Source organism: Notamacropus eugenii, chromosome 3 (genome assembly GCF_028372415.1).
Source record: "Notamacropus eugenii isolate mMacEug1 chromosome 3, mMacEug1.pri_v2, whole genome shotgun sequence".
Classification (NCBI taxonomy): Eukaryota; Metazoa; Chordata; class Mammalia; order Diprotodontia; family Macropodidae; genus Notamacropus; species Notamacropus eugenii.
Window position 1 is genome coordinate 95,085,716 of NC_092874.1, and position 25,161 is coordinate 95,110,876.

General features: G+C 47.4%; 1 protein-coding gene across 2 annotated transcripts; it reads right to left on the reverse strand.

Moving 5' to 3' along the window:
- Positions 1-153: 153 nt before the first annotated feature.
- Positions 154-23,445, reverse strand: NOS3 (nitric oxide synthase 3). 2 transcript variants are annotated; one of them, XM_072652217.1, is made up of 26 exons: positions 23,277-23,445; positions 21,401-21,503; positions 20,201-20,349; positions 19,241-19,403; positions 17,420-17,511; positions 16,644-16,785; positions 16,131-16,270; positions 11,269-11,443; positions 10,694-10,795; positions 9,716-9,910; positions 9,554-9,627; positions 9,134-9,278; positions 8,685-8,789; positions 7,392-7,459; positions 6,697-6,813; positions 6,346-6,520; positions 5,531-5,663; positions 5,303-5,381; positions 4,897-5,084; positions 3,329-3,501; positions 3,020-3,230; positions 2,799-2,886; positions 1,370-1,491; positions 1,074-1,222; positions 464-658; positions 154-335 (listed from the first exon to the last, which is right to left on the reverse strand). In XM_072652217.1, exons 1-26 carry the CDS (start codon positions 23,411-23,413, stop codon positions 162-164), a joined length of 3,594 nt encoding a protein of 1,197 aa, XP_072508318.1. In that variant the 5' UTR covers positions 23,414-23,445; the 3' UTR covers positions 154-161. The 2 variants fall into 2 exon arrangements, with proteins under 2 accessions (XP_072508318.1, XP_072508317.1); XM_072652216.1 differs by having other exon boundaries at positions 21,401-21,506.
- Positions 23,446-25,161: the final 1,716 nt, after the last annotated feature.

Here is a 25,161-nt window from a genome sequence, read left to right on the forward strand (position 1 = left end):
AACCCATCTGGCAGCCCAGTCCGGGCACCCCAGCAGGTGACGGTGGGGGCGGGCAGGTGGAAGGGCTGCGGCCTGAGGCTCCCTATCCCGGACCCCTTCTCCCGAGGCGGGCTCCCCACTGGCCCGAAGTGCGAGGCAAGACCGAGGCAGAGCTATCAAAACTAGACTTTAATGGCAGCGGCCGGGCCCTCAGGGCTCTCCGGGGTGGGCTCGCTGAGGGCCCAGGGCACGGCGTGCCGCTCCTGCAGGGAGAAGCTCTGCGTGCGGATGCGGTTCGTCACCTCCTGCGTGCGCAGCGTCAGCCCGAAGATGTCCTCGTGGTAGCGCTGCTGGTCCTGCGGGAGGCGGCGCTATCAGCCACGGGGCCGGGAGCGGGGGAGGAGGGAGGAAAGGGGGCGTGTCCAGCGCCCGCACCCCTGCGCATGCCCGGCCCGGGCCCCGCCCCCGCCTCGCCTCCCCTTACCCGCAGCACCCCGATGACGTCTCCGGCCTCGCTCAACTCCATCCCGCCCTCCGTGGCCAGGATTCGCTGCACCGTCTGCAGGACGCTGGTAGCCATGGTGACGTCACCGCAGACGAACATGTGGCCACCCTCGAGGCACAGCACGCGGTGCACCTCGGAGGCCAGCTCGGCCCGCAGTATATCCTGCACGTAGGTCTGGGGGGGAGCCCAAGGACGCAGATGGAACCCTGCTGCTCCCCCTCCTCCCTCCTCTGCCCCCCCGGCCCTTTCTCGCCCTCCCATTCCTTTCCTTCCCCCTTTCCCTTCCTTCCTCTCACCTCTTTTTTTCCTTTTCTCCAGTTATGGCCCTTTTTCCTCCTCCCTTTAATCCCCTTTCTCTTCCCCTTCCTCCATCCTTTCCCCACCTCTTTCCCTTCTTTCTTACTCTTCTCTTCCTCCTTACCTCCTCCCCCATTGCCTCCCTTTAATGCTCGATCTCTTCTCCTTTATAATCCTTTCCTCCTCCAGCTTTCCTCTCCCTCCTTACCTCCTTTCCCCCCCTTCAGTTCCTTCCCCTCTTCCCTTCCTTTTCTTTCATGTACCACCACCTCCCCCGTGGCCCCTTCCCAACCTTGGGGCTGTCTGGTTCCCTGGAAAACGCTGTAAGGACTTGGCCAAAGACTCCTCGCTGCTGGGCGTCCTGCACCTCCTCCCGGTAGAGGTGGTCAAGTTGGGAGCAGCGGCACCCAAAGACCAGGGTCATCGGGGCAGGGTGCAGTCCTGGAAGCGACAGGTCGCTGGGCAGGGCTCCAGCTCCGCGCCTCACCCCCACTGGCTCCTGCCCCTTGCCATCTCACTGTTCCTCACCCAGGCTCTTTCTTGTCTAAGGACTCCAGCCCTCCCTTCTCCCGTATTCTTAGGTCTCACCTTTGTTCTCAATGTCATGTAACCTCTCCTGCCAGAATCCACGGAAGGGGGCAATGCCTGTGCCGGGCCCCACAAGGATGCAGGGTACATTAGGGTCAGATGGCAGCCGGAAAGATGGAGCCCTGAGTGAAAGACACAGTCAAGGTTCTGCTTCCCTAGTTTTCTGTGGGTACCTACGTGCTAACAGAAAGGCATGATTGGTGAGGCTGGTGAGGATAAGAAACTAGGGAGGCTTCTATGGATCAGATCGCCAGCCGAGGTCTGTCAGGAAGTTACTACCAATACACACTACTGTAAATATTATTAATGCAGGTCTTAGGCTGGCTCCTGAAAGAATGGTCTCTTTCCTTGAGCTTCATTGCCCTCAGAGGACAGACCTCAGGTGTGGTATAATGGGAGGTATGCTGGATAAGGAAGTTAGGAAACCCAGGCCCTTATCTTGGCTCATCTTTACCTAGCTGTGTAACCTTTGACATTTCACTTCTCTGGGACTTTTTTCTCATCTGTTAAACGGGGGATTAGACTACATAATGTCTAAGGTCCTCTACATGCTAAGGTTCAATGGATCTATGAAATAATAAGTCATCTGACTTGGTTTGGAGAATATTTCAACATGCTGTTTAGTTCCAGGTCAGGGTTTTAGTTCTGAGATTCATATCTAATTCACATTGGTTCCCTGAGTGGTTTATTTTTGCCTTTTTTTTTTTTAAGTGTGGTATGTGATATCCTTTGAGGTTCAATAAAATCCACAATATCTGGATCTGTTTCAAGATTACACAAGTTTGTTCATTGGAGTGCTTCACAGATCAGTCTTGGGTACTGTGCTCCTGATAACCTGGCCCTACTTTGGTCATACTGGGACCTGTCCTAGTCAAACATGCATTTCTAGAAGCTGGAAGATGGGGCAGCATTCCTCATTGCCAGGAAAAATAAAAGTCCTACTCTCAATCTTAGCATCCTAGCTGAAACTATTACGAAGGGTGGTCATCTGGGGTATGGAGATGGCAGTTTCCAGGACGTAATATGTTTTGTTGTCCTGACTTTAGACTGTATTTAGAAATTTGCATCCTGGGAGCTGCATTTTTGGATTGTAGGTAGGGACCAGATATTGGGAAGGGAATCAGTATATCTGGGTCCTTGTCTTGAACTGGCTCAAAAGATAAGTGCCCCCAATCCCCCAGTTTTTCTCCTCAGTGTATTATCTTCAACACTTTCCTTCAGTTGTCCCTATCCTCTTCCCTCTTCCCACTCTGCATAGTGCATAGAAAGTACTCTGGATTTTGAATCAGAAGACCCAAGCTCAAATCCCATATTTGTTGCTCAGTATCTTGGACAAGTCAGTTCCTGGGCGTCAGCTGCTGCTTCTGTAAAATAAGGGAGTTGGACTGGGGAATAGTTAAAACCTAAAGTCCTTTCCTGTGACTCTTACCCTCTGATGAAGCAGGGTACCACATCTCCAGCCTTGAGCTGACTTAACCATGAGGAGCAGACCCCATAATGCAGGGGGCCTAGCCCATCTAGGGGGAAGAAGACAGTATTGATAAAGGGAACAGGACAGACTCCCAGCTGTCATTTCTGGGGCTTGGTTATGTCCCCTTCTTGACCCTTTTTGTGCTCCACTCCCTCCCCCTTTCCCCACTTGGACCTTACCCTGTGTCCTGTATGCCAACACAGCCACTGTGAGGTGGATCTCCCCAGGGTGGGCGCTGGGTGCAGAGCTGACAGAATAGTACCGTGGCTGGAGCAAAGGCAGCTGGGTGAGGAGCAGAGGGGCTGGCAGCGCCACTGATGGGAACTGCTCCAGCACCTCCAGAAGTGTAGGGCAACGGAACCATTTCCATTCCTCGTAGCGCCGAGCATCCTGGGTTGGGAATGGATAGAGACATTGGGGGAACACCTTAGTCCCAGCAAGCTGACATGTCCCTTCTCCTCCATGAACTGGTCTGCCCATCCTCTTACCTTGCTAAGAGCCTCCAGTTCTTCCTGCTCACTGGGCTCCTCTGCCAGCGTGCTGAGCAGTCGAAGGAGCTGAGGCCCCGGTGGGGAGGTGATGTCCAGGAAGAAAGTGAGAGCCTGTTGTAATGTACATGAAGGCAGCCGGGGGTCCCGAACCCAGCCTGGGGGTGGGCTGCCTGAGGAGAGCACACAGGGATCATCAGAGATGCATGGCTCAGGAGCCTGCAGATGTTACCTAGCTGGCTTCTCTATGGGAATTGGGGTATCTTTAGGCATAAGGGATCTTTCTGGGGAGGAAGGACTAAACACAGACCAGGGGCCTGAGTTTTCTGAATTAAGATGTAAATTTAGGCCCAAGAATTAGCACAGAGTAATGGATAGAAAGCTGGCTCTTGAATCAAGACCTCGGTTTGAGCCCTGGCTATGTGTCCCTGAGCAGGTTGCTAGGCCTCTCAGTAACTCTAGGCGAAGAAGGAGCTGGTATGTGGTGAAGGACAGGGAACCCAGCTGAAAGAAGTCTTCTGGGACTACCCTGATATTTCTATAGCACCCAAGGTTTGCAAAATCCTTTCTGTACTTTATCTTATTTGATTATGGCACCAGTCCTCTACATAATAAAGTTCTCTATATAATAAAGTCAGTATTATAGGTATTATTGTTCCCATTTTATAGGTGAGAAAATAGAGGCTCTGAAGGTTACATGACTTGCTCATTGTGGCACAGCACATAAGCAGCGAAAGTGGGACTTGAACTTGTCTACCCTGACTCCAAATCCATATTCTTTCCCATACACCACAGGGTCTCAGTCAGTTGACATGACCCTTCTACCCTTTACCAAGGACAGGAGAGCACCAAAGGGAAGCCCTGTGACTTGTAACATCTTCAGTGAAATACTCAGGCACTAGTAGTGCCCACAGGCAATGTTTTTCTTAGTTTCCTTCTTTGACCTTGTTTTCTGTCATTAACTGTGGTACCTAATGTTACTGCAAGTTCATGTGTGGCAGGGGCCTTTGTGACTAGACCACAAGACACTTTGGCAGAAGGTTCTGGGAAGGGAAAGCCACTCAGGAGACTACTGAACTTGGCTTACTTTTTTTTTGGAGTGGAAGGCATCCCTCAAGACAGATTTTGGGAAAGAAATCCACTCTAATTCCAGAAGCTAACTGTCCAGAACACCCAAGGTCATACCACATTTGCTTGGTTTTGTGCCCAGTTCAATACAATTATGTACCATGTATGAGGCACCCACACCATCTCCCTCCCTTCCCACCATGTATATTTCCCCTCCCAAGCTTGGGTTCTGTAATTTTCCCTTCGTGTTTTGTCCTTCCTTTAGTTTCTTATTAAAGATGCCCTTTAAAAGGCATCCACCTGCTTCTATGTGACTAAGGGAGTGGCTCGTTCATATTGGTCAGAGAGAAGGGTAGCGGCAAGTTTCCAGCTGTCAACCTAGAGCAGCCAGAGGGTACTGGGTGAAGGAGGTAAGTCCTGTCTGCTTGGAGACCCAGCCACATGTGAGGTTTGTTACATGTTATGTCTCTACTGCAGGACATTGAGCAGGAGTGCCTTACCTGGGCTCCCCTTTTCCAGCTGCTCCACAGCAATGGGCTCACTGGGCAGGGGCGGATCCTCTACACGGCTCAAAAGGGCCTCCACTAGGCCGGGCCGGTTGGGGGGGCAGATCCCAATGTGGTCCCCGGGTTGATACTGCAGGCCCTCCTGCCCCCCTGTGGCTAGACGCACCAGGATTGTGGCCCGGCTGATGGGGAAGGGAGGAGAATTTGGTGGGGGCAATTGTAGGGAAGGACCCAGCAGGGAGAGGGATGCTTTTGAGAGGTCATTTTGGGGATTCCTGGAAGAGCATGAAAGGGAATCTAGAGAGTTAGAAAAGAAAAGGGGAACTCCTCACAGTTAAGGGAGTAAGGGGCTAGAGAGCCAGGTGAGGGGAAAGGTAGGATGGGTTCAGGTTATCCTTACGTTGACTTGCTGCTCTGCAGGTTTTCCACTGAGAGGACAGTGGCTGGAAACATCTTCCTCCTGTGTACATGTATCAGGCCTGGAGGGCAAAGAGAGATGGGGCCTGACTCAGGGGCCAGAGGACATGGGATATTGGGGAGGGATAGGGGTAAGATGTGAGAGGCCTTCAGAGCTCCAAGATAGATTGGGGGACCAACAGAAGAGTAGGCCTGGAACTCAGTATATTACCTGGCAGCAGCTGGAGCCCCTCAGACTGGGCACTCAGGCGGTATCTTTGGCGTTTCCAACTTCTCTTGGGGCTGAATATATCCCGGGCAGCAGCCTTGGCATCATCACCCACACAGAAAGTCTCACAGGAGGCCTTGTTGGGCAGAGAAAGAGAGAAGGGGAGGCCAGTGAGAAACTCTCTTTCCCAGCCTAGGATTCCATTGGCTCAGAGAGGGAACTCCTGGAGGAAGGAGAAAAGAGAAGGATAGTGGCAAAAAAGAGTTCTAGCATTCATTTCTTGGGCCCTTGTCTAGGCCCTGATCCCTGTTTGGAATAGGAGATTTTTGTAAGACTAGCAATTGTAGTTTTAGGAAAAAAGACTAAAGAAAGGAAGGGAGCCGGTGAAAGCTGAGGGTCCAGCCCTTCTAAGGATCCATTCCGTGGCTTGGCATCAGGGCCTGAAGTTGTCTTGGGTTGTTTTCTGCCCTCTCTCGGTTTCTTGACTCCTTATCTGTTCACACATGGATGTTAATATAAGTTCCTGGAGCTCAGGGGTATGGTCTTTTCTTTCTCTGGCTCCCATAACAGGAACAGGAACATCATAATTATTTGTTAACCTGGTTGAATGGAGATAAGATGGACTGCATGTGTGAAGGGGAAAGAAAGATGGATTCGAGGCAAGACAGGAAGAATGTGATGAGACTGGACATCAGAGATGTCTGTGGCCTCTGGTGCTTGACTCAAAAATGATTGGTTGTCAGGGGGTTAGATTTCAGATTTGGGATAGAAGTCAGGTGAGCATCAGGTGGGAGGCTGGGATCAGGTTGGGGGCTCACCTGGAATGCAGCTTGGGCCCAGCCCTGGAAAGCCTCTTCCTGGCCACATAATTCATCCCCTTGGCCCAGCTGCAGTAGCCTCTCTCCCCCTAGCTCTTCCAGCCGTGTATCTACTGCCCGGGCAAAAGCACAGAAGTGGGGGTAGGCCCGGGAGCCTAGCCCAAACACACAGAATCTGCAAAGGAGAAAGAGGAGGGCTCAAAAGGTTATCTTTCTCAAGGTTTCCCTGTCCCTGGTTCTGAGAATCTTCAGGCTTTTCTGACCTACCAGGTCCAACCCACAGGCACTTAGACGTGAAGGTACTCAAAACCTCAGTGTGGTTCCCTTCCCCAGGTTCCCTAGCCCCCTGACCTTAGGGTTCCTAAGGCCCCTGCACTGTCCGTGTTACTGGATTCTTTCCTCTTCCGCCGCCAGGAGGACACCAGTGTGTCTGAGCAGGAGACACTGTTGAAGCGAATCTTGTAGCTTCTGAAAAAAGGAACCCAAGTGGGGGAGAGATGTCACAGAGTACCCTGACACCCCAGAGACGGCCATACAGTGGATAATATAGCCTCATCCCAGAGACATAGCTGGAGGACAGTGACAAACATAACCAGAATTCAGAGACGCATGCAGAGAAATAGTCCCTGGGAGCCTTCACCTTCCAGGGATGGGAGAGGCCCTTGCCCTTATTGCTCAGCTTGGCTCAGCTTTGACGGTCCAGGCTCTGGCGTATATAACTCAGGTAGACAGTGGGCTTGACCTGAAGTTGTTGACCTATGGACTTGCCCTGGATCATCCCCCTTTCCTCTCTTTGAAGTTGGCCTCTGCATTGACCTGATCTCCCAGAGTCTTTCCACCTTGGGACTGGAATGGATCAGGAAGGGTTGGGGACATGTTGGGCCCAGCTAGGTCTGCTTTCCAGAACTGATGGCTCACTTCCAGTAAGTAGCATGCCATTAAATGAACAACAGGGAACTGACATTGGAATGAGGTATATGGAGGCCCCCTTTCCTCCTGTCGCCCCAGCAGGTTTCCCACCCTGTCCTCCAGCACCAGTTTCTCACTTGTGCTGCTCTGGTCTGGGAGAGCTGTTGTAGGGGCCAGACATTTCCATCAGGGCGGCTGCAAACCTCTGTGGGATGTGAAGAAAATAGTTTAACTCTTTAACATCCAAGTTTTGTTCTGTTTAAGGTTATGTAAAAGGAATAAATATCTGATCCTTTTCAAAAGCTGGATTTAATCATCTTCTGGCTAAAGCGAGAAGTTCCAGATGAGAAACAGTGCAATGACCTTGTATTACTTTTGAGAAGCAGTTCAGAGGATGGAAAAGAGGAAAAGAGCTGGGATCAGACAGAATTAGACAGCTGGTGTGGATGGCTTGTACTCAGAACTTCACAATAATAATGACAGTGACGAGTCACATTTACATAGCTCTTCACAGTTTACAAAACGCTTTTCTCATAACCCCATAAGGTAGGTTAATGCAAGTATTATTATCCTTATTTTACAAATAAGGAAACTGAGGCTTTGAGAGGTGGTGACTTGTCAGATAACACAGAACTACTAAGTGTCAGAGCAGGAACACAAGTCTGTTAAGTTATCTGTTGGTTAGAATAAGTAGGAGAAATGTGCCAATGAGCTGTTTAACCTTGGAACATCAGCCCTTTGGTTAGAAGCCATCGAATAAGCCGAAAAAGATCCAGGAGGCAGAAGCAGTGAACATGATTGGTATGAGGGGTGGGGGACATCCTGTGGATGGCAGAATGCTGGAGAAAGAATTGATAACACCTCAATTAGTAACAAGGTACTTAAAATGGGTACTTAAGAGTCTTTTAAAAATATTTAAAATCATAGGGTATATTTCATGGCAGAAAGTAGTATATAAAATTTAATGTATGTCCTATTAAATGAACAGTATTTTTCTTTTCTAAACATGCATGAGGGATATCCATGTCTTTCTTAGTTATCTATACCTGAAGTAAGTCTGCTCACTATGTCTACACTCCCCAAAGGAGGTACACTAATTACCTCAAAGCACAGCTATTAGAGGGGAAGGCAGGATACCCAGAATGAATTTCAAAACTTTTCTAGGCTTTGACCTGAACCATTAATTTCTTTTAAGTAATGGCAGTATTACAGTGGGAGGTGTGTGTGTGTGTGTGTGTGTGTGTGTGTGTGTGTGTGTGTGTGTGTGTAGGATGTGGGTTGGACATAGGCTCAAATGATATCTATGTGTAAGGAAACTACTATGACATTCCTATCCTTTTCTTAGACTTCCTTTTCCATTGACTTGGCCAATCCTGAGTCCCCCAGCCCACTTCATTCTCTAAGGGTCCCTTCTTCTTCTTGGGCCTTACCTCTCCATTTTCTGGAGGGTCTCCATTCCCGAATGTGCTGGTTACCACCAGGACCAGCGTCTCATGCTCCAGGGACACCACATCATATTCGTCCATGCAAAGGACCTGTGGGGATAGAGGAAAGGGATCATTTTCTGGGAGAGGTATCTTCCTCCTCCAGCCTCATAGCTGCTCCCCTTGCCCCACTTCTACCTATGTTCATGTCCCATGACCTTCTCTTTTGCGATGTGAATACTGACTAGACCTAGGTTTGAATCCCAACGTCCCAGGCCTTCAGTACTGTCCTGACCCTCTTGGGACTCCTGCTGTCTCCCAGCTCCCTTCAGCCATCATTCCCCCAACATGTCCTGGCTCATCTATCTCCTGAATGTATTTCCTTTGATTCCCCCTCCCTACTCTGCCCAGTTTCCCTCCCCTGCTTCTCCTAACCCCGTCTCCCCATTCTGTACCCGAGGGTCAAAGGCTTTCCGGAATAATCTCCCCAGCTGCTGAGCATAGCTCTGGGCCCGACCAGTTTCTGAGCCATACAGAATTGTCGCCTTCACCCGCTTTGCCATCACTGTGCCCATCAGGGAAGCTGAAATCTTCACTGCACTGATGGAAGGTGGGGATTGGAAAAGAATGAGCTGAGTCCTCAAAAGGCATGATGATGAAGGGGAGTTAACAGACAGAGAGGTCATAGAGGCAGAGGGGTCTTTGGAGGGAACCACTGTGGAATGGAAGTCACTGGGAAGAAGGTCCCAGAGCTATGGGGATGGAGTTTGTGGGAAAGGGTCGTGAATAAGGCTCCTTGGCTGGCTGGGGGGGGGGGGGGCTGGTGTGCATAGTGGTATTTGTGGGCCTGAGGAGTGAGGTCAGAGGTTGCATACTTGGCCACTTCCTTAAAGGTTTTTTTCCTGGTGATGCCAATGCCTTTTGTTGTTGTTCCCTTCCATGGGTCAGGCTAGAGCAAAAGTATTAAAGGTCAGTGCGGGTGACCAAGGTGAGTGGGTGGTCAGATTAATGGGTATTGGAGCGGGAGGCATAGACACCTGATAGCGGAAGGCTGGCGACAGGAAGTAGTTAACCATTTCCTGGTGAAAGACTGGGGTGAGACTGCCAGAGATTGGGGGCACAATCCAGACCCAGTCAGCAGGACAGCCACCTCGTGCCCGCTGCTCATTCTCCAGGTGCTTCATGAAGGAGGCTGTGGCTGCATGGTGATCCACAATGGTCACTTTGGCCAGCTGGGGGAGAAAGGAGGGTGCCAGGATTCACACTGAGGCAGGGAAAGAGTGGAGTGGGAGGGCCCCAATCTACCTTGAAGTCCCCACAAATCCTCCCTTTGCTTCTAGCCAATGCCACTTGTCTCTGCTCCCCACAAGCTACAATATCCGTTATGTCCTGTATCTTCTGTACTACAATAACCAATGGGGCAGCCACCCAGGGTAGCCTCATTTTACATACGGCCTCTGCTCCTATAATTATGTGTGTACCAAGTCCCTCAGGATTGCTAGGTACCATAGATAGTGTTAGACTTGAAAATAGGAAGACTTGAGTGCAAATCCTGCTCCAGACACTTCTGAGCTGTGTGACTCTGGGCAAGTCACCTAACCTCTCCACCTCAGTTTCCTCATCTGTAAAATGGGGATAATAATAGTACCTCTCCGTAAGGTTATCATGAGCTCATGCAACCCAAGATATATTGTAAACTGTTACATGTTCTCTGGAATGAACTCCCTCACACTCTAACCAGCTTGCTTGGGTTCTGCGAACTATAACTCAGCATGCTGGGCCTACAGGCTGTTGTCTAGGCCCTTGGTGCCCAGTGTGTGTCTTTAGACTCCTATTCCCAGGATGCACAATGACAATGTGCCACAATTCTTATCGCCTCCATTTCCTTGTTCTCTAGTTCCCAGTACCTATTATAGTGCTGTGACTGTCACTTCCAGGATTCAGTAGGGGCCAGCACTTAGTTGGTCCCCTCCCACTTCCAAGCCCTCCTTCCCCATCTCCTTTCATTTCCCTACTTGGTAGCTGTGCAGCACTGCTAGGTTGATTTCCACGGCTGCCTTATCCTTCCACAGAGATGAGGTTGTCCGAGTGTCCAGTTCCATGCAGACGGCCACATCCTGGGAGCAGGGGTGCATAGGAGGTTTGGTAGGGGAGCAGTGTGGGGAGGGAGTCTACCTCAGTCCCTGGACCCTAACCTCTTAGCAGGAATGAGCTTAGAGAGTTCCCCCCTTGGAGTTCTTGGCTGTCTTGGCCCCATAGGACTCATCTTGTCAAATCCCCTCAAAACGAGTAGCAAGATAGCAACCCTTATTGAAGAAAGAACTAGCTAAGGGACAGCCTGAGATTTATGGACATTGGTAGATTTGAGGTTGGCTTGACTTTTTTTTCTGTAAAGGAAGCATAGGAAGGGGAAATTACTTTGATCCCCTCTTCCCCCTCCAAAATCCAGTCCCCATTTTTCTTCCTTAGTATTCTTTTTTGATTCTGGACAGATATGTCAGATAGGTATAACTGAGTCCCTAGCCTTCTCTCTCTTCTGTATCACAGAGGTGCCTTAGGGACTGTGGCTGGCCCTTGCCCAAGCTCTCACCTCAAGGATGTTGTAGCGGTGAGGGTCACACAGGTTGCGCATGCCAATCTCACTGCTCATGTACCAGCCACTGAAGGGCACTGCGGGGAACTCCAGTCCTCCAATCTCCAGCAGCATGTTGGACACAGCTGGGAGCGCATACCAACGCAGGCCCAAGGACTCGAACCATTCCAGCCTGCCAGGGGTGGGACAGGGGTGGAAAAGAAGGGCATGGGGACCCCACCACACATTCCCAGCTAGCCTCATGACTGACCTCCAGCTCTGACTGAGCCTCAGCTCAGTCTAGAATAGCATCCATCCCCACATCTCAATCTCCAGAAGCCAAAATCACATCTGTCTTTTGAGACTTCAATTTCATTTCCCTATAGAACTTTCCTTGATCCACAGTCAAATCAAGTGAAGTCAACAAGCGTTTATGAAGTCAACAAGCATATATTATGTGCCAGGCTCTGTGCTAAATACTGGAATGATAAGAAATGCAAAAACAAAAACAACCCATTCCCGTCCACACAATTGATTGCAAGTTCTTTTTTCTCTGTTAATGGTAAAGTAACCTTTCCATTAATGTGGGTAGGAATTTAATGGAATTAGGGTTGTTTGTGTAATATGTGATTTTACTGTAAACTTGGAAGAGTTTCAGATGAAGGATTGTCTAGCAGGGGAGATGTGAACTAGGACACATCACTCAGAACCTGGGAAATTGAGTGAAGTCCATTGGGGAAATCTCCTATGGGGATTTATAGGACCCAGACCAAATAGGGAGGGTGAGAAGTCATGGACTGGTTGTGACCTGCCCTGTAGGAGGAAGTACCCTCATTGATGAGATCACCTACTTAGGGAAGTATGAAGTATAAGGATCCTCCCTGTCAGGACGTCTGCCCTCCAGCCTAACTGGTCTAATTACTGTTCCTTGTACATAACCTTCCATCCCCTGTGTTTGTCCTGTATACAGCCTGTCACTTCTGTCCGAATGCCCTCCCATCCCCATTTCCACCTCTTAGTGTCCCTGGCTTCTGTTAATTTTATCATCAGGAAGCATTTATTAAACACTTACTATATGCTACTATATGCAGTCAGGTGGTGCAGTGGATAGAGTGCTGGTAGCCTCTGATGCTAGACTCTACACAAGTCTCTTAAACCCTGTTTGTCTCAGTTTCTTCATCTGTAAAATGAACTGGAGAAGTAAATGGCAAACCACTCCAGTATCTTTGACAAGAAAATTCCATGGACAGTATTGGTGTGCTGTGGTCCAAGGGGGCACAAAGAGTTGGATACAACTAAATAATATGCCAAGGATACAAGGACAAAAATGAAACAGAACCTGCTCTTGAGGAGCTCACAGTGTAGACAAGGGAGACGTGCATATAGAGGCATAAGCAAAATAGATAACAAGAGATTTGTGGGGTAAGGAGCACCAGCAGCTAGGGGGATCAAACTTCATGTAGAAAGCTTCATCCAAGGCTTCATCCAAGGCCTTTCCTGGTCCCCACAATCGTTAGTGCTCTCTCTCTCCCTGAAATTACTGCGTACTTTGTATGTAGTCTGTATTTATTTATCTGTGGACATCACCCCCATCCCCTCCCTGTGGGCAGGGACTTTAAGATATTTGTGTTTCTTCCTGGGACCTAGAACAGAGCCTGGTGGCAAAGTAGCTTCTTAATAAATGTTGCATCAGACAAAAGTGTATCAGAGAAGGGTAGAGCAATATGCTGTATGAGGTGTGAGCGGGAAGGTTCTTATCTAACTAGCCTAGAGGAAGACTCGCTAGAATGACAAAAACACTGTTTTTGAGTCTTCTTGCAGAGATGAAGATATGGAGATAAATCACAGCATTGTCACTTGATAACTCTTGTGATCTGATTGTGGGAAAGTCGTTTAACTTCTCTCTGCCTCAGTTTCCCCCTCTGGAAAATAGGGGTTGGGCTAGATAATTTCTAGAGTTCTTTTTGTCTCCAGACCCTATATGATATGGCTATGATGTGATAGCCAAAGAACAAATTAATTAATGCCAAGATGCTACATTGTACATTTTTGGCTACATCAGGAGCATCTTGGACCATACACCATGGGAGAGGACCAGGCTTGGAGAAAAAAGACCTGGCATGTGTGCTAGCTCTGGGATCTTTGATACATCTCTACCTCTTTGGGTCTTCTTTTCTTTGTCTGCAAAATGGGACTGATAATAATAATTGGCATTTTTATAGTGTTTTAAGGGTTACAAAGTGATCTACATGCATTATTTAACCTTAACAACAACACTAGGAGATAATTGCTATTATTGTTCCCATTTTACAGATGAGGAAACTGTGACTTGTCCAGGGCCACATTGCTGGTGTCTAAGGTGGGATTCAAACTCAGATCTTTCTGCCTTCAAGTCCATTGAGCCACCTGGCTGCCTATAATACTTGTACTACCCACCTGATGGATTTTTTTTTTTTTTGTGAGGAAAGCATCTTATAAGGTATTAGGTAAACGCTTTGATGGTTTCCCTTTCCACTGATGCAGGGCACAGTTGGATAGTACAAAGTTGTCATGAGCCACTGTAGCTAGGTGTATGTGTTGCTTACCTGACTATCCTTTCTGTGATAAAACTCATTAAACAGTTCCTCTCTATCTGGGACCATGCTGGAAGTCTTTCCAACTTTCTAAGACCATTAGAATTTGTGCTGTACTGGGAAACCAAGGTCACCTCTGTGTCATGCCACATCTAATGAGCTCTTCTCTGTCCTGGTCCTTGTTGACCTCTCTCTAGCCTTTGGAAGATTTCCTCCTGGACACTCTCCTCATTAGGTTTTTGAGACACTATCCTGGTTCTCTTCCTAACTGACTTCTCCTCAATCTTTACTGGTTCTTCATTCATATTCTACCTACTTTGCACATGCCAATCTCACTGTTCATGTACCAGCCACTGAAGGGCACTACAGGGAACTCCAAAGTTCTATTTTTCGTCTTCTTTTTTTTCCTTTCTGATGTCTTGCTTGGTGACTTCATCAGCCCTAATAAGTTTGATGGTCATTTCTTCATGCAGATAATTCCCTGATCTAGACTTAGTTTCTCACTTGAAACTACAATTGTACCTTTTGAACATCTGAATCCACTCCAAACTCAGCATATCCACAACAGAACTCATTATCTTCCCTCTCCCAAATTTACTCTCTACTGAATATCCCTATTACTCTTGAAGGTACTACCATCCTTACAGTCATCCAGGCTTATAACCTCGGAGTCATCCTCTTTTCCTCAATTCATTCCCCCCAGATATCCAACCCATTACTGTTTCTATCATCACAACATCTTTCACATATATCTTTTCTCCACTTATACAACTCTAGTTCAAGTCCTTGTCACCTTTCCCCTGGATTATTGCAATAGCCTAACTGGTCTGGCTGCTTCCTGTTTCTCTCTACTCCAATTTTTCTTCCATCCAGCTTCCAAAATGATTTTTCTAAGGTCTGACCATTTCACACCCCTGCTCAGTGAGCTCCAATACTTGCCTATTACCTCTGAGGTCAAATATAAATTCCTTTGTGTAGTATCTAAAGCTCTTTTCTCTCTTTCAGGTCTTCTTACACTTAACTCTCCTATACACACTACATTCCAGATACACTGGACTACCTACAGTTTCTCAAACATGGAATTGCAGTTCATATTTCTGTGTCTTTACACTGTTTGTCTGCCATGTCTAGAATACAGTCCCATTCCCACAGCTTCATCTGCTGCAGGTAGCCTTTCCTATCCCTCCACCTGTTGTTCTTTTTTCTGGGTAATTTAATCATTTTATTAATAAGGTCAGCAGGTTATTAATAAAAGGAAGGCCATTTGGCCACCTGTATTGGACCAAAGACAATCATGGCAGTAAGGTTCAAAGTTTATTTACCTTTTGGTGTTCAATCAAGGACTGAGAGAGACCCTTGGACAGAGAAATTATCTCTACTCAGACTACCTGAAGACTTGGGCTATCTAGGTGAAAGGATAAGTCCCCACCTGTACTTGAGTAGAACACAATGCATCCCTCCCTCCACCTGTTAATGCCTTTCCCTCTCAGATCACCTTTCATCTACTCTTTATTTATCTTGTATACATCTGGCTGTTATTCGTCCACCATGTTAGAATGTCAGCTCCTTGAGGTCAGGCCCAGTATTTCTTCCTTTCTTTGTATCTTCAACACTTAGCACAAAGCCTGGCACATAATAAACACTTAATATATGCTTATTGATTTAGGGATAGATAAAGCATCAAAAAATGCACTTTGGTGGAGGGGCTAGTATATATTACTGTATTATTGTCATTATTTTTAGGCTAAAGATTCATATACATGGTAGCTTGTCACATCTGTGTCTGTAAGTTTGTGACTCTTTCTTTGGTCACTGAGCAAGTGCCTTTGAATATTCAAAAGGTTTGTCTCAAGTACATATAGGTGAAGAAAGGGGGCACCCATGCCAAGACCAGGAGGACCTTGGGCGCATTCATAATCTGAAGGAGTCAGGCAAGGACTAGGGAAATTGTTGAGATCTAGAAAAGTCACTAGACTCCTCAAATTGAAGGTATAGGCCTGGCTGAAGTACTGGAGAAAGGAAGAACAAAACTCCAGGTGAGGTAAAGGCAGTGAAATCTGGCTTTCTTACCCCTCTCTTGAGACTGTTTCTGGGACACTCTGCTTAATTCTATTTCCATATCCATACTCTCCTTTATATTATGGTTATTGGTGTAATTCCTTGTTTCCCCATCCATGACTAGTCCAGCACAAAGCGCCTCTTCAATGACTGCTTATAACAAGTCAATGAAGAATCCAGGAAGAGCCCCAGGGCTCCTCCAGCTCAGACCATCACATCCCTGGTCACATGCCCCCCTCTGCTACTCACGTAGGATGTTGCAGTGGCACCTCGAGCACAAGTTCAGGGGGCAAAGGAAAGAGTTCAGGGGGCTCATCTGAGGCCTGGAGCAGCAGTGGCAGCACATCAAAGCGTCCATCCCCTGGGGTCCAGCCATGCTGGATGCAGAGCTGAGGGGAGAGGCTCCAGATAATGACCTTTCCCTACTTCATTAATTACAACATGCGACTGCAACCCACACTGCCCATTTTAGTAATCTTCATATTGGCCAGGCACCCTTTTTCCTCACCTCAGTGATCCCCACAATGGCTCTGCCTCCCCTATCATAGTGTTCTTCATGCTGGCCAGGCATCTTACCTTAGTGATCCCTACAATGGCCATCCCTCATCTCCCACCTCTATGATACAATGATCACCCTATTTCTTTTACTTCAATGATCCCTATGAGTCTCCCTATGTCCTCTAACCCAGTGATCCTCATATTGGCCAAGCATCTTATCCCCTGCCTTGGTGATCTCCATATTAGTTGTCCCACATCACTCACCTCAGTGATTTCCACGTTGGCTGGGTCCCCTAAGACAGAGCCATCTTGCTGCCTGTAGCCTGCATATCGGATCAGCTGACTGTTCCAAATACGGAAGTCCCCCTTGCCTTGGGAGCGTTGTGGGAACACTGTGATGGCTGAGCTAGGGAAGAAGGTGACATGAGACCTTCCCATATATGCTCTGTCTTCATAGTCGTCCTATATAAACCTGCTGAAAGGCTTCGAAGAAAGACTTGAAAGAAACTATAGGGGGGAAAGTCTCTGAATGGAGTGGACAAGGTCCCTTGGAGTGTAGTAGGAGAGAATGGTAACTTGGAATTCTTTTATCTCAGGCCAAATTTAAGTGGGAATGGAATGAAGTATAATAATGACCCCAGTCCAGTCTGACCACAGATGGAGTTACACTATGCTGCCACAGAAGTTAGGGGAATAGTGAATCCTAGAACAGAATTCTGGAGGTGACAATAACACTTTGTAGTGGTTTACGGGGGCCCAGGGATCGTGGTTATCATGAGGAGGAAATAAATCCTTCTCTACCCTGCCATGATGGCATCCAGGGGCAAAGCCTTAGTGGTCCTGTGCTGGTTGAAGCACTGGTGTGGGAAGAGGCCCAGTATAGGCTAGGACTGGTCTCAGAGTAGAGTGTTATGGTAGATGAAAGAATGTCTGATGGGCATTAAAGTTAAGGTTAATTAGAGTATTAAGCCTTGGGATGGTGATAGGATAGTTCTAAGTATTGGGTGGAGGTCTCTGACAGGCATGACCAGGCTACTCACCGAAGGTTGCCTTTGTTGGTGGCATACTTAATGTGATTGCAGATGTAGGTGAACATCTCCTGAGCAGAGCTGCAATCTCGGGCATCAAACACCTAGATGGTGGGATAGAGTAGGAGAGCTGGGACCCATAACAAAAACCAATAATGGATAATGGGATATATTTATATGTAGTGTTTTATGGTTTTCTTAGGGGTTGAAGGCAAGAGAAATGAATTTGGAATCAGAAGACCCAGGTTAATATTTCAAATCCTTCCTCATTACAGCTGTATGAATGGGGAAATCAAGTCCTGGAAACTCACTGATACTTAGCCTCAGTTTCCTAATTAGTAAAATGGGGATAATAACATCTTCACTATTTATCTTAGAGTTTCGTTGGAAGGAAAGTGATTTGTAAATCTTCCATTACTGTAGAAATGTCAGCTCTTCTTAGTTCATTTGATCTTCATAACAACCCATGAGGTAGGTAGTGTAAGGATTATACCCATTTTACAGATGAAGAAATGGAGATTCAGTGAGTTTATTTATCTATTTATTTTTGTCCACGGTCATATACAGCAGGTGAGTGTCAGGGTAAGGACTAAAAATTGTCCTTCATTACATCACAGCTGCTTTTCAACATTGATGCTTCATGAGTGATAGTCCTTAGTTCTCCCTCTGTGAGCTGAACATGAGGGCACCGTTCCCTTTCTTCTTCCTCATATCTGATTTGGTATCCACATAGTTGAGAGGAGCAGTTTGTTATCATTAGTGATCTTTTCCTTTCTGCCTGTCCCAAATCTCCTCTTTTCAATTACATTGAAAACTCCTTGAAGACAGGGTTAGGCCCTACTGAAGGGGGACCAGAAACATGATCCAACTAAGAGTCATAGTGTAGAGTGTTAGACTTGGAATTGGGAGACCTGAGTTCATAATCTTCCCTTTGGTACTTCCTAGCTCAGTGTCCCTGGGCAAGTAGATTGTTTTTTAATCTGTGAAATGAGGCTAATCATAGCAGCTACCTCATAGGGTCCTGAAGATAAATTGAGATGACACATGCAAAGCACTTTGAAAGACTATATAAATACTAAGTATTTTTCTTACTATTCTTATTCTTTTTGCACATGAAGGCTGTCACATTCTCCTGAGAGCAGTTCATGCCCCACCTTGAGGAAAGAGGGAAGTTCTCTTCTCAGAAGCCTTTCCTTGATTAATTCTATCTACATGACCTCTCCTTGATTGTCTCTAGCTACTCAATGTCTGTTATAACAGCTTGTAATATTATTTATAGGATCAGAGATTTACATCTGAAAAGGACGATAGGGATCCCTCCATTTAGCCCCCTTCTCTTATTTTACACATGTGATGACTGAGGCTCAGGAATTGGCTTACTCAAGGATACATGGCTAGTGAGTAAATGGCAGAATTGGGAGACTCCATTCAGTGCTGTCTCCCCTCCACCATGTTATTCATCTAGTGCTTCTCCTGGCACTTCACAAATGTTAAATCAGTTGCATTGAATGTTGCCTTGTAAGGGGGTAGGACTTGGTATCTGTTTATCTTAATTGTTAAGTATTCCCTACCCAATCCTTCCACTGATGGCAGTTAGGAGAGGACTGAATAATAGTGTTGACTAGTTGACTGAGGGCCACAGAAGATTAGATCTTGGGGACAGTCTGAGTGTGCCTCTTCAGTAATTTCCATTAGGCAGAAAGGACAAATCTCCTCCCAGCAAGCCAAAGTATGGATTTTCTTTTTCAACCCCACTGCCACCCCTTTCCCTTTTTCCAGGATGCCTGGCCTATTCCTCTGAGGTTAATTTCCTTCCATCCTTCATACACTTACCTGAAGCTTCCCCCACTGTATCCTGCCTACACATCGTGGGGCATTTCTCCAGGCCTGCTTTGCCCCAAACACAAGCTCACTCTCCCGGAGTTGGTAGGTGCCTGTGGCTGCCACCTCGGCCTCTACTTCCCGAAGCCGTTGTCCATGGGCTGGGGAGCCGCTCCTGTGTAAAGAAGATAAGGTGAGGAGAAAGGTTGAAGAAAAGGGTCCCAAGGATGGTTGATTTCACTGCTAGAAGTCGAGGAGACAGTACTGGAGAGGAGCTGTGTGTATATTCGGTGATAGCTCCTCAGGGAGCTCATAACCTTATTTTTGGGAGGTCATGCTGATCGCAGAGAATTAAGGGAGATAGTCCCTGAAGGGTTTGAGAGGTGGGGGGTGGGGAATGGGAAGAAGACAGAGCTGGGGTCTCAGTAATCTTAATAGGCTGGTTTCATAGGAGCTGGCTAGCCCTTCAGAGATCATAGACACTAGCTCCATCATTTTGGAGATGGAGAAATGGAAGCCCAAGATTACACACATAGGAAAGAGCAAAGTCAAGTTTTAAGCCTGGATCTCAGATTCTGAATCCATGTTCTTTCTAGAAAGGCAGCTAGGTGGTACAGTGGATAAAGCACTGGGCTCAGGGTAAGGAGGATCTGAGTTCAAATTTAGCCACTTGTGTGACCCCATGCAAGTCACTTAACTTCTGTTTGCCTCAGTTTCCTCAGCTGTAAAAATGGGAATAATAATTGGACCTATTGCCCAGGGTTGTCGTAAGGATCAGACGGAATAATGTTTGTAAATCACTTAACACAATGAACAGGCACTTAATAAATACTTGTTTCCTTCCTTTCTATAATACTGCTCTTTTTTTTATGGTGAGGTCATTCTAGTGGTTAGACTTTGAAGCAGCTTGGCATCTAGGGGTTTTAGAAGAGAAGAGGTGAAGGGGATGGGTTTGGGGTGATTGGGTCTCACCTTTTGATAGAGCTGTAGTATTGATTAATGAAATCTCGGGCCTGGATGAGTAGCTGGCCAGGGGGAAGGGGCCCCTCTGAGGGGCGGCTTTGAAGTTGTCTTGGAAACACAAGGGAGCCCAGGCAGCGTCTTGGGGTACAGGGTCCATCCTGGTGGTGAGAACATGATGAGTCAGGAGCTGAGTAACAGAAAGGTGGTGGGGTGTGGTGGGAGTGTTTGGGAGGGGAGGGGAGTCAGAGGCAGGCTAGGTTCAAGAGTTTGAGGTGGATATGTGAAGTTTGATGGGATTGTGGGGATTAGTGGGAGCAGCTGATGTTAGGATTGGAGTCAGAGGGAAGAGTAAAGTCAGGGCTAAGGTAAGGACATAGTTGAAGCTAAGGTTAAGGTTTGAGTACTATCAGTCCAGTCCCTTGTGCTTCTATAACAAGTACTTTCCTAAGTACTTTTGATTTTCTCCATCATTTCTCCTAGTCATCTACAGACCACATTGCATGTATTCCTGGACATTATCGATATCCCCCTCCCACCAGAACCTCGGACTCTACTCCTGGGCTGCCAGGCTGTAATAGGTGAACTTTTATCTCATCTTGGCCAGAATTGTGCCTGTGTGCCACCTCCTGGCCATGTCTCCCTGGCCATTCACCACTTTTCGTGCCTGTCTTCCCTTTCCTACTTCAGTCCCATTTTTGTTTTCTATTAATATATAAGCTCCTTGAGGGCAGTGATGATTTTGCTTGTGCTTGTATCCCCAGCCTTAGCACTGTGTCTGGCACATAGTAAATACTTAATGAATGCCGTCTATCATCCATCCGTCTGTCTGTCTCTCTGTCTGTCTATATAACAGCACCCGTATGAGTTAGTAATTATTGTCTCTATTTCCCAGGCAATCTGAGCCAGTCAGTCACTTTGCAGAACTGGCACTAGAACTCTCACATCTTGTGAGTCATAGTCCAGTATTCTCTCCCTTACGCAGTTTGAAGGGTTGAAGTATTGACAGGGAGTGGTGAGTGGGGGTGTTTGGGATTAGTGTTGAGTTTGGGAATCTGAGTCATATCTGGGGGAAGAAAGGTTGGGAAGTGCCGGGGACTACTTTCTAAATGGTCCTCTTTGTAAAAGATTCAAGGCCTCCTTGTAAATGGTTTTCTACTTTCATGAGGAGAAGAGCAAGGTAGGAGGAGGGGAAAGTGCCAAGGCGCTTACCTGCTGGGCTTGGGCACTCAGGGTATCATACGTGATGCTTCCTACTTCCCAGTTCTTTATTCTTGAAAATTTGGGCCCCTCAGGTGGCCGGGATACTGGGGGGCTGCTGAGGAGTCAAGAACGGAATCATAGGTGTGGACTTCTCTCAACTTCCTTGAAGATCTATCCCTCGGACTACAGCTATAACTAGAGTGGGGCAACAGGAGCTTTGAGAATAGGGCACTGAGGATAGCTGACAAGGGACATGAATCCTCGTGAAGAGGTACTTGAAGTTCTCTGAATGTTTCACTGAGCCCCAGACCATTACTCTTAAGATTACTATTCCATGGCACTCCTTTCTCAGTCCTTCCTCCCATGCCATACTCCCAACTGGCACCTCTAGAGTTATCTTTGACTGTACCTCAGGTGCACAAGCTGGACTTTATGGATAAAAGGCATCTCCTTTTTTCTGCTTAGCTCCATCCCAAATGGGGACAACTGTCTCCCTCTGACTTCATTTTACTATAGGCACCAGAATTCCTACTTATGACTTTGCCTAGGACCCTTTCAATTTAGGGTCAAGTCTTAGATAGTCCTGAAGTTGAAAATTCTGAGTTTTGCCTCATCCACAATACCATTTGCAGGGTCCTGTTCTTGTGGCCCTAGGACCCTATTACCTAGCACTAGGAACTAACCTTAGTGCCCAGGGATGGAACAAAAACCTCAGGGAGCCTGGATAGAGGTCCTTGTCTTGTGATCTTCATCTAGGATTCTTCTGCCCAGATTTCCCTGATTCCTGCTTGTACCCCTTCCTCATCAGGGGCTGCTAAGGGCTAGTTTAGGACTGGAGATCGTGTGAAGGGAAGCCTCTGGAGCGTTATCATTTCCTCCCAGAACTGCCACTGTGGGGGAGGAAGGGAGGGGGCCCAGACAGCTCTGGGTTGCTCCTTTGGATCAGGGATGACTGTACCCCTATGTCTCAGTCCCATTGCTCCTTTGCCTCCAAACTCCCCAGTTTTGCTTGCAAGTCTAATGTCCTTCTCCTTGGGTATATGCAGTCCCCTGGGTGCCTTCTTTCTTGGTGGCTACCCCACCAAATCCTGCCCCCCCACTGTCACTGATTTTTCTCCCAGTGATGGAACCAGGGGCTGCTAATACAGATAGGACTAGAGTAGCAGTTCTTAATCTGGGGTCTGAGGATAGATTTCAGGTGGGTCTGTGAAATTTTCTTTATTTTCACTAATCTTTAGGTAAAATTGAACATTTCAATTATTTAAAAACACTGTTCTGAGATAGTGTCTACAGGTTTCACCAGACTGCTAAAGAGGTCCAGGCTACAAAAATAGTTAAGAACCTTTAGAGAATTGGGTCTGAAAGTCTCCCTTGGCCAAATCAGGGTTTCTTGCCCTAGGATGATCATCTTAGGAGGAGTCTGGAGAAAGTAATTGTCAGGTGTATCTTCTGGGGAGAAGAACGGCTGGGTAGGTGGACAGGGTCTTGCTTGCTGGTAGGGAAAGTGGAAGAAAAGTGCGTTCCAACCCCTACCATTTTACCTTCTCTCCTACTCTAGCTCCCCGATCTTTCCCCTTTTCTCCTCAACAGATTTTGGAGATCCCTAGATTCCTTCCTAGCCTCTGCTGACTGCCTAATTTTTTCGCAGGACTTGGTACCCTGTGTAATGTTCATCCCTTTGGATATTATAAAACCTTTACTCTTTCCCTAATCTGTTTTCTAGTTTTCTCACCTTCCCATCTATGAGCATATTAGTCTCCCTTGTTCTTAAGCCCTGGATCTGCCCCTGCCAGGGTAGCTCCCAAATTCCCAACACCCCCAGCCCAAGCATGGTCCCCATAACCCCACTATAGCTCTTCTGCACCACATTGTACATGGCCCTCACCTGATGTCGGCCGCAGCTGGACCCCCATTCTCAGGTCCTGGTGTCCCGCTCTGTTTACTGCATAGTCCCAGTCCTAGCCCCAGGCCCAGTCCACAGGGCGGGCCAGGCTCCTGACCCACGCTCTTCAAATTGCCCATGTTGACTGCTCTACGACTAGGCAGCTCTGCACTAAGGACCGGCCTTTTCCTTAGGAAACAGAGAGGGGAGGGGGACAAAGGGGAGGAGATTGGCCTGGGGGGAACTGGGGGTTGGCAGCTAGGTTCTCGCTCCACCCCCGCCCCCATACACAATGGGACAGGAACAGCTCAGCTGGGAGGCAGTAAAGGCCACAGGCCCCACACCCTCCGTGAGGGGTGGGGGACCCGGACACTGAGGTTCCGTTTGGAGCCTGTAAGCCTTGGTGGCTGATAAGTGGGAACCCAGGTGTCCTGGCCTTGAGAACTGCAACAAGGACTGAGCATAGGCTGATGGTGATGTGTTGTGGTGGTGCTGGTGGGGGATGGTGCTGAGCAGAAAGGTGGGTCAGAGCTAGGACCCAGGGACTTAAAGATACACTTATTTCCGGAATAGGAATCAGATAACCACGTTCCTGACCTTGAACATGGAAGTCAAGCTTTGACATAAGCTTTGGAAAATCGGGTTCAAAAATTCAGGAGGAAACTGGAAGATAATCTAATCCAACACCCTCAATTTACTGAGACCCAGAGTAATTGAGTTATATGGTCAAAATCATACATGGAGAAACAGTATGAGGACTGAACTCCAGAGCTAGGGCTTGGTTCACTACCCCAACTTGCCCTGCTATGTGTATCTTAATTTTTTTCCCCAGAGGGTCAAAGATGTTGGTCCGAGCACAAGAGTTAGTAAAAAGTAAAATAGAATGAGGGTGATGGAAGGGATGAGATTTGGAATCATTATCTTTACTACCTTGCTCAAATTTGCTATTTTAAGGGCTTCAGGAACCTGGGGCTGTAGCATTATGGAAACTCAATGGTCCTTGACTCATTCTGGGGCCGAGGAATCATTCAAGGATGCTGCCCCTTGAATTAGGCTTAGGGAAACCCCACCTTCCCTTTCCAGCCCCAATTTCCTGGCACTCCCCCCCTCCACCTCCTGTGAATCAAGGTGGGGACACAAAGAAGCAGGAAGCTTCCCCTACACCACCACCCCGTCAGCCTCTGACGCGTGTTGTCTCAAGGGAGCAGAAGGTCAGTAGATAGAAGCAACGGTAGGGTGAAGTGGAAACTGCCCTTTGGGAAAGACCTAAAATCTCTTTAATAGTGGTGGAAAGAGGATGGTATGGATAGACTACAATTCCCAGAATACATAGTGGCCCATAGGAGCTATCTTGATGCTCCCCAGGTGACATAGCATGCAGGGACTTGTAGTTCTGGGATCATTTTAGTTTTGGAGAAAAGATTTAGCGAGTGAGTTTCAGCGGGTAGAGTCTATTTTGTTCTTTGAGCATTTGGCTTCAGAGATGGGGGGAGGCAGAGAGAGAGACAGAGACAGAGAAACAGAGAGAGACAGAGAGACAAAGACAGAGAGAAACAGAGAGAGAGAGAGACAGAAAGAAAGAGATAAAAAAGGATGTGGAAAAAGATTTTAATCTGGGAGAGGGAAAGACAGAAGCAGACAGGCAGGAACTGAAGAATTTTTATTGGATGCATTGTTAAAAATTAGTGGTCAAAGAGTAGGAAGAGTGATAAGGTGACCTATAGGTAGGTGAACTTCAGGGGACATCAACTTTCAAAATTTTTATTTATTTTTATTCTGAACATAACATACCAAATAAGATGAGCATTCCCATATGCAAAGTGAAACAGCAAAAGAGTTGTAAATGAAACTACATATTTCATATTGCTTGTAGTTTGCTTTTCCTTTT